Source organism: Agrilus planipennis, unplaced genomic scaffold (assembly GCF_000699045.2).
Source record: "Agrilus planipennis isolate EAB-ADULT unplaced genomic scaffold, Apla_2.0 scaffold33, whole genome shotgun sequence".
Taxonomy (NCBI): Eukaryota; Metazoa; Arthropoda; class Insecta; order Coleoptera; family Buprestidae; genus Agrilus; species Agrilus planipennis.
The window spans coordinates 1,320,435-1,330,590 of NW_020438896.1; the positions used below are offsets into that span (position 1 = coordinate 1,320,435).

General features: G+C 32.8%; 1 protein-coding gene across 6 annotated transcripts in view; it reads left to right on the forward strand.

Annotated features, from left to right (window-relative positions):
• The first annotated feature begins 630 nt into the window (after positions 1-630).
• LOC108744502 (proto-oncogene tyrosine-protein kinase ROS) overlaps positions 631-10,156 on the forward strand; it is an 80,771-nt gene continuing 71,245 nt past the window's right edge. For all 6 annotated transcript variants that reach the window (XM_025973163.1, XM_025973165.1, XM_025973164.1 and 3 more), the window contains exons 1-2: positions 631-1,006; positions 9,410-9,472. In XM_025973163.1, the coding sequence (XP_025828948.1) occupies positions 872-1,006; positions 9,410-9,472 (198 nt within the window). In that variant the 5' untranslated portion in view covers positions 631-871. The remainder of the gene's footprint in view (positions 1,007-9,409; positions 9,473-10,156) is intronic.

Below are 10,156 nucleotides of genomic sequence, written 5' to 3' on the forward strand. Positions count from 1 at the left end.
TATAGATAATTTTGGTAATTAATTGTATAATTCGTTTGTTTATTTTATGTTTTCAATGTACACACAATGCACATATTAAGACTGTTATTTTTTACAATTAAAATTTTATTTGTTCCGAAAATATTAGAGTATCTTCTGATATACATATATTGCCCATCTGTATCACCCTTAAATTCCAAAAATAATATTTTTTAGTTATTTGTTCGGTACCTACCTATTTATTAAGTAGGTTTTTCTACCACCCCCTAACCTAAAACTTTTCCATGATGAACTTAAGATTTCCATTTTAGTTATTTTAAAAACAGCCCTTTTTGAACAATTAATTAGATGATTATTGTTAACAAAAAAACACAAATAATATACTTAATCACACATTCACTCGCATGCTTAAGCTAAAAATCAGGTCGTAGTTGTGCGTTAATTTAGTCTGGCATATTTAAACAATTTAATAATTCATATATTAGTACGGGGTGAACTGGGTTCCGCTTCTGTACCCAAGGCCCTAAATAGTTGTTAATTGTACAGACGGAAGTGGCTAACTATGTTTGAGTACGTAATTATTTTTCATTCATTCACTTGTTCAGTCGTTATAATAATGGTGGGGAAGTCGCCTACTCCGTCCAAACAACAAACTCAACTTAGTACAAGCTCACATGTGGCTTAGCAGGTTGCGCAGAAGTGTTGCTGTACTGTACCGTGTTATCACGTTCCCTTATTTTATATTTTCGCGGTAATTTTTAAATACATTTTCTCGTCTGCTCTATAATTATGGCTATATGTATTGTGGAATGGTGTGTGTAAGTGAGCCGGTAGATTAGTAATTTATTATTTGTAAACGGTTTATCGGTTGGTTTTAAATTATCGATTATGAATGGATTTTTCGGTGTCACTGATAATGATTCGAGTGCTAGTTGTATTGTGCTGTTTTGGAGTGGACTTTTTGGCCAATGCCGAAAATCTAGAAGGCGAAGTCGCCGGTTATTGCGTAGAACAATGTCCTTTACAGGTAAATATAATACCTTTTTTGCATAATTTTGTTATATAATAAATAAGTACATAAAAAAGTACCTAATGTGAGGTGACATATATGATTTAGTTTAACATTCCATATTTTATGTTATTTATTATTAGCTTGTACCCACAACTTCGTTCGCGATTTATAATTGTTTATAATAAATACATATAAACAACTTAATAAGGTTTTCTGGATCAGTCCTACAACCTCCACTTCGTGTCAATAAGTCCTATCGATCAGTACAGGGTAGCTCGTACAGACAGACAGACAGACAAACAAACAAATTTTCATTAAAGGTCTTAATTTGAATTTAGATAATCATATGAACTTAAAAGATTTAGATATTGCAGATAAGGTACTTATTTGTTTAAAACATGAAACTTCTGTTATTAATGTAAAATTTGAAATGCTGTAAATATGTTTTCCATTTTATCGTTAATGTAATAGATATTATACACTTTAACGATAATGTTTTCTGTGTTTAGTAAAAAATTTATATCTCGTCTGTAGGCATGTTATAAAATCTTTACGTGAACATAAAAAATATACACATTTTTATGAAAAAAAAGGATTATGTACCCTCTCTACATTTATTTTCAGTTATTTTATTTCAATTTACAGTAACTATTGTTTTCAAAGTTCTTGTCTGTATTTACAAGTATATATATATATAAAATTATATACAACGTAACTGATAGTAAAACCGNAAGTTCTTGTCTGTAGTTACAAGTATATATATATATAAAATTATATACAACGTAACTGATAGTAAAACCGGATTTTATAGAATGATGCAAAAAAATATTATATGTGGATATCATCATTTAATGTATCTCCAAATGAATGTGATGGGCACGTTTGATTTGACTTTCTTTAGAATATATCTACCGTTGTAAACATTTAAATAAGTTAAACATCTTTTTCATTTACATAATAATACATAGGTACACTACACTGCTTATTCCTTTGTAAGAATTGCAATTACCATTTTCTATTGTTGGTATACGTTTATTTGGTTTTGAAAATAATACACATACAGGGTGACTGAAAATTGCTTGTGTTCCTTTCGGGAGAAGAAACTATCACATTCAACCTGTATCACTTGGGAGTCGTAAATGAGCCATTTTTGAGAAAATCTACATCTTGTTACAAAAATCCCAATTTTGGGAAAATTTAAAAAACAATTTTGGCCAGAATTTTTCCATCATCTGATTCTTCTCCCGAGAGGAATACGAACAATTTCCAGTCACTCTTAAGTAGTAGGTAACTAGCATGTATCAAATAGTGGGTGTCCCACCTGACATAGCTACCTTTATTCATAGAATATATAGAAAATCTGTTAAATAGGAGAAGTATGTGGTCCAGAAATTTGTATTGTTTAATGACGCGCCTCGTTGTAGGGAATCGATGATGACATCCTACTAAAGACGCCAATTTGGAAACTACCCTGTAACTTTTTTGTTTTTAAAGTTTTCAAAAATCTACTATTAGGTAACATTTGTGTAGTAATTTTGTTTGTGCTGTTCAATTATATACTTTTTATTTTTCGTGCAGTCGTTTTCGAAGAGCTCGCAAGAGTTTTTTGACTTTTTCCATGTTTGAGTTCAGCGCTATTTTCTGAATGATTTTATGTCACTTGCTATACTTATAACAAAAATATTCATTAAAACTTCAAAGCCACACAAAAATAAATTCAGTCTGGAGGTTTGACTGTATATACAATATGGTTTTGGAGTTGCTGAATCCAAATGTGCAGTCAATTTAACCTCACCACGTCAGGATTTGGACCTGATAATGTACTCCATAGCCACTAAAATCATTAATCATGAAAATCTCAAATGATTTTATACTTGAAACCCATTACCAATCAACTCTTCTACTAAATGTATATCTCCATAAGGCCACATTTTACATGAAGCATGCCCCCTCCCCCCAAGTTCTAATCGGGAATTTGTTTAAGCTGTTTTGAGTTAATCTAATATATAGTGTCACTTTCTTTATCAAAATAATCCCTTTACTTGGAAGTTTGAGTAACGATATTTTGGTAAAATAGCTCAAAAAAGAGTACAATTTTTCGATACCTTGCTTAATTTTCCAGATATCGCTTATCGCAAATTAAACGTCGAACTTGCGATATTGATGCGAATTATTATTTCGTGTTTGAAATAAAGTGCTACATAAGAATTTTGTGTGCTGATCACAAATATCACCTTAAATATGAGCACAGATGTCATTGAATTCATGAAACGGATAAATGAGAACCTTCGGATACCATAATTTAACCTAACCTAATCTAAGGTAACTTATCCTTAGTAGAAAATACTACAAATGGCGTGGTGAGCGCCATCTGTAGTACGATGATACATTTGAGGATTACATATGCTCCAACAAGGTCCATTTAAATATATGGATATCTACTTGCTGAAACGAATCCCGGCGTAGCTCACCTCAACGTGATACGCACGTTACCATAATCGAACAAAATAATTCGAAGTGGTCTGTGTTCCGTCGAAACTGCCAGACGCGGATCGCGATCGCCATTTGTAGTATTTTCTAAAACGCGCTGTTAAGACAGCAGGTAAAGGTTGGTCTGTGTTCTGTCAGAGCTGCCTGCGACGCGCTGATGAGATCCAAAAAGATCGAAANTACATACCTTTCTGACGTAGGTACCAATGTGACCATCGCCGCAATTTACATGTGATGTTGAAACTTCTTATGTAGCGCCTGTACCTTAACCATATGTGGAGTAAAATATCGTAAAGGATTAGATGTTATGAGAAAGAATTACGGATTACGGACTAGAGGATTTAACTTCTCCTTCTTTACCAACATTCCTGCATGGCAATCTTGTAACGTCGTCTACCAACACTTGAACGAGCATGGGTTTTGAATTGATTAAATCGAAGACGTTTATACTATACTTTACTTACCACAAACCAGTCGTTTCTTTTATAGAATTGAAGGATGATAACAAGCAAAAAGTTAGCATTTAAATAACAATAATTGTATTAAGCGACTGTCAGATAATATTAAAATATGAAGAATACGATAATTATTTCGGCATAGTAAAAAATAAAAAAAAAATGTTTATAGCAGTTTACACATTTTAATTATAAATAACACCAATACTATCAAATAGACCTAGGTATATTACTAATACTACGCAATTTATTGATAAAAAGTTGTATTTCTTATTGTTATTAAGTTCGAATACCACAAAATAAATAAGTACAAACAATTTTGATGTTTTCAAATGAAGTAATTATTTAAATCTTCTAAACAGAAAACTATCTATTAACTTTTTTCGTAGAATCATTAACTTTTCATTGTGTCTTCGACTTCTTCATGAAAATAATTAAGGAGAATAAAGACCTGAACAATTAAGTGTTTGTCATCTGGTCCTTTGTCCTTCATAATGTTACTTACATCAGTTATCTAAAAATCCAAATAAGGCATTACTTCTTATAGGATTTTTATTCATAATAGAACTTTCAACATAATAAATAATTCTAGTTAAACATAAGTATATGGTATTGTTTCGCAGGTCTGAGTTAGAAAACAGACGAATGAGGTTGGTAGGACACCTTCTTAGGCATGAAGGGGTAATCAGAGACGTATTAGAGGCACAAACCGGAGTTAAAAAGTAGACCTAGATTAGATTACAGTTCACAAATAGTTGAAAAATATTACTAAGTAAAGGTTGGTCTGTGTTCTGTCAGAGCTGCCTGCGACGCGCTGATGAGATCCAAAAAGATGGAAATCGCGATCCGCGTCTGGCAGTTTCGACGGAACACAGACCACTTCGAATTATTTTGTTTTATCCTTAGTAATTATTACTGTAAAAAAGAAGGTGGAAAACCTTCAGGAACTGTAATCTGACCTAACCTCTCCTCAGGTACTGTAATTACAAGAGGAAAGAGGGAAAACCTTAAAACTAAACGCAATATGTATGTTTGTAAGCAATAACTCGACACCCAAAATACCAGATTTTCGATAAGCGATATCTCGAAAACAAAGCGACATATCTAAAATTATTTTTATTCATTTCTATGTTATTTTGGGCTGTTTTACCAAAACACATCAAATTGCAACGCGAAAGTTATCGTAGTTTCCACCTATTCTTAACATCCAATGAAGTTGTCTGGGAAATTTTCAGACAACATTCCTAGTTCTCTTGAAAATTCTGGATGAAAAGTTTCCTATCTTGCAAATCCCAATAAAAAGGATAATCATCCTGTATATGCATCATTCAAAATAAACCTGCTTTTAAAGTAATTTTGTTGTTTTTCATATTATTTGTATAAAGTATTATGGTATATATGTAACGCATTTGAAACAGTTGTCAATAAGTTCTTACGTCAATATTTTCCGCTTTATTTTTATATATTATTTTAATGTGCAAAATAAAAACATTAAACTAAAACGAACCAGTTTGTCGTGTGTGGTAAATGTATGTTAATGGTTATTAAACTATAAACAATTATAACAGGGATATAGATGTCTAATACGTATTATATACAAAAATTTAATATACAATGTGGCCTTCGCTTATAGAAATCGTGAACTTCAGCGCCATTTAGGGTTATCTCGGGGGGAATGATTACATATTGCAACGTTGGTTTTTACGTTATTAAGAAACGTTTGCTACTAGATTGTAATTTTTATCGGACGTTGTTGCTCCGTCATTTCGCAAACTGACTCTTAAATATACAACAATAGTTTAGTAACAGGATTAATTACCAAAATGATCTTCGAGGTATCAAATTTAATTACAAGTTCACAGTAAACAATTTTAATTTTTATTATCGTAATTGCTTTAAATGTTCATAATAAATGACGGGAACCAAAAGTTCAAGAGTTTTAATTCAAAATACGATTTAAATTAATTAATAAGAAGTATTTGTTTTATAATATTGACATAAGAAACGTATAAAAAACGTATAAGTACTGCACAACAACATTAGGCTTTCCTCTTCTGGTTTGTTTTACGCAAAAGTACATATAATTTTCAGTTAGGCTTGAAGTAATACCATAATAGAATAATAACTTCGAATAAATCACGTTAATGTATTGTACAGGCCTAACGCTGGAAGCTGGCGGAAATTTTAAAATGGCGTGGATGCGCGGTGGCAAAAGTAGGTAGTTTTAGGTATGAAGATTGCAGCTCTCATTCTTCAGTATTCCTATCAGGGGCGTAGATTAAATATTTAAAAATAGGGATCAGTGAGCAAGTAATAGACATACAAACAGAATAACTAATTGTTGATGTTGGTGACAGTGATAGAGATTCCCATGATGACAGTGAATGTTAAAACTAACTATAAAACAAAAGCAAAAGGTTAATTTTTTTTTTTTGATAAGTCATGTTTTTACATTATTTTCTAGCACGCTACTGTCCTATCTGTATCAACACTATAATTTACGCCTACTGAAAGCTTATTGTGTATCGGTTCCAAGTGACTTACCCAAATAGGTCATAAATGGGCAAGGACCTGCGCGACCGTTCGCCAGCTTCCTTCGTCAGACCTGTAGATGGCTAGAAATCCTGCCCTTTTCACAATTTTATTTAAACGAGAGATGCATATTTTGTATTTAACATACAATTCCGACATGCCCTGCACTGTATCCCAAAAATCAAAAGGGATATAAAAATTTTGCAGCCGTCATCTTTAGTTTTACAAAAAAGTAGCAAACTGTTGCGACAACCGCAATCTTTAAAAATAAAAAACAATCATCCCCTTTCGAGTTATGACACAAACTTGTATTTTTCTGAATAGGAACTGTATTTGGCTATGCTTTAGTTAAAAAGAGAATTTTTTCTTCTTTTCAAAACTATGCAGGGGTTGCATTCCATAAGTAAGCATTAAATTACGAAAATTATCTAATCGTAGTTTACCCTTTGCATTTTTTACATTTGTTTCCAATAGGGGACTATCATGTATATAATAATGATAACTCGCTGATCATTTTAAAGGTTTCTTTCTTCTTATTTAGGCAGATAAAGTCTATATTATTAGCACTGCCTGAATTTCTTGACAACGACGAGCACTACTGGTGCTATAGCGACCCTCATCGTACCGTCGACGTTAGACTTCAAAGAGGGTTTGGTTTCAGCGTTTGATATACTAAAATAGGCAACCGTGTTTTAACTTACCAGAACATTTTAATCGCCAACGGTACTTTGAAATATTAAACGAGGAGTTTATGGAAAATTTACCATTAGCTGAAACAAATAACAAGTTATTTCAGCAAGATGATGCACATCCTCATAATATCAAAACCGTTTCAGGATTATTAAACATCATTCCAATTGGATAGGAAGTAATAAATCAATGAGGCGGCCTCCGTGATTACGGGATTTATCGTCACTGGTTTTCTGTGTTTGGGAGCATACTAAATATATTTTATATAAAATCAGGAACTGTAATCTGACCTAACCTCTCCTCAGGTACTGTAATTACAAGAGGAAAGAGGGAAAAACTTTAAAACTAAACGCAATATGTATGTTTGTAAGCAATAACTCGACACCCAAAATACCAGATTTTCGATAAGCGATATCTCGAAAACAAAGCGACATATCTAAAATTATTTTTATTCATTTCTATGTTATTTTGGGCTGTTTTACCAAAACACATCAAATTGCAACGCGAAAGTTATCGTAGTTTCCACCTATTCTTAACATCCAATGAAGTTGTCTGGGAAANTCTCTTCTGTCTTCATTTCGTCCGTCTCAACTTTCTCACCCGAACCACCACCCACCCATTCCCACGATTCCTGAAAGCAGGCTGAAGAGGGCCTTCCGCCCTACCTTCCGGCATAGTCCGGAGGGACTGCCCGCCCACCAGCATTACTGGCTGGTGGGAATGAAACACCCAAAAGTTTTTAAAGTTTTTTTCTATTTACTATAATTGACGTTATGTTAATTATTATTCGATATTAGCTACCTAAAGATAGGAGACGAAAAATTAGAAGAAGTGGCTGATTTTAGGTATTTAGGAAGTCAGACAAGTCAGGATGGAAGGAGTAGTAGGAATATAAAGCAAAGGATAGCGAATCGCCTTCAATAACAAGAAGTCACTTCTATGATCGCTAACGGTGAATTCAGAAATTCGGAAAAGATTGTTAAATAAATATGACTGGAGTGTAACGCCATATGCGTGCGAAGCACGGATTTAGGAGCGTTCGAAATGTGTTGTTACAGACGAATGAAGAGGATACCATGGATAGAGAAGAAGAGGAGTAGAGGTAGACCTAGATTAGATTACAGTTCACAAATAGTTGAAAAATATTACTAAAAGTGTATGTCTGGAGCGTGACGCTGTACAGGTGCGAAACATGGACGGTGGGCGCGGCGAAAAAGAAAAGGTTAAAAGCGTTCGAAATGTGGTGTTACCGGCGAATGATGAGGATACCGTGGATAAAGAAGGTTAGAAATGAAGAGGTATTAGAAAGAATAGGAGAATAGAAGACTATGGAAGTAAATAAGAAATAAGCAAGATAAGTTGGTAGGACACCTTCTTAGGCATGAAGGGGTAATCAGAGACGTATTAGAGGCACAAACCGGAGTTAAAAAGTAGACCTAGATTAGATTACTGTTCGTAAATAGTTCAGCGTGTAGGATGTTTAATTTTTAGGGAAGTGCGTAGATTAGCTCAGGATAGGAAAGAGTGGAGGTACGTGTCTAACCAGTCTTAGGACTGACCATCTTATGGTGATGATGAATATTACAAAATGTTTCGTATTCCACCAACCAGGATATCAGTTGAAACAAGAATTTGTCAAAAAAGCATATATGTATAGTATTACTGAATAAAGTAAATTACATGTATACAATATCCATTCAAATAAATAACAATATGCTAGAAAATTCGTTAGACAATTATAAATAATAATTCTATCGACTTTTATTTCTCTTTTGAGTACATTTCGGCTTACGTTCGGTGTTTAGTTTTCTAAATGTTTCGTAATTACTTTAAATCTGATTTGAAAGGACTGAACTGATAAAATGAGTCCGTTAAACCTGTTAAACCTTTCTTTACCTTCCAGCAGGTCATGACATGCACATTTTTAAGCTAAAAGAAACAACTTGCTCCTTCTTTTAAGCCACGCTTGCTAGCCACCTGCTTTCAATTCCTTTACACCTCAGTGATCCCCCGGCTAGAGCTTCCTTTTGCACCCCTTCCGGTTATCTAGAAATCACACCGTGAAATTATACAAAACGTCTCTGTAAACTCATTTGTTTACCTGCACTTTAAATGAAAAATTAGTGCGCCTGGAAGAAAATAATGAAGTTTTTATTATTACATATTTATTTTTAAAGAATCTCTGTAAATAATGTGTACAATAGTAAATAGATTGGATGTATTTTAACATAATATTTTGTTCTTGTTTCAGAATCGAACAGAGTCCAACAATTTTAGTAACTTGGGATGTCAACATAATTGTAGTATAAAACAGGTAAATATTTTTCAGATATTATTACGTGTAGAGCTTAACTTTCATGTGTGGAAAATATGCATAAAGCATAACAAACAACAGATCAAACATTTTAACAATAAACCCAAATAAACATACGTAATTTGCATACAATATATGTACGTAAATATGAATAATTTAAAACCTTTACTGTGGGTAGATATCTCCCTGCTTCTTGTTGTAACATTTGTCACTAAAAGTGAAAAAAAAACGCATCGTGTAATACGTTGAACTTCAAACGCCATCTCAATGACAATACCAAACCATAAAAAAAAATATTGTGTTCACTTATTCATATTTAAATGTTCACTATATATGACCTCTTCAGGTATAGATGAGATGCTGTTCTAGTACAGGATTGTAGCATTTCAATGTAATCTACTGTAGAACTAGGTGCATATTTAATAAAATGAAATAGACTTAATTTAATTTCATTTTCCCCCGTTTATAATATAAGATAATATTTTATTTAACAAGGAAAGTTTTCGTTTTCTTAGCAACGTCCTATAATAGCAAAAAGTGAAACTTTCTGAACTTTAAAACACAAAACATTAAGCATTTTGCCACACAAAGGACTCATCAGAAACACGAAAATTAGGAAATAGCATTAAATAAATGTATCACCTGACGAAACAGTTATATATATATTAGAATTTCTCCTTGAAC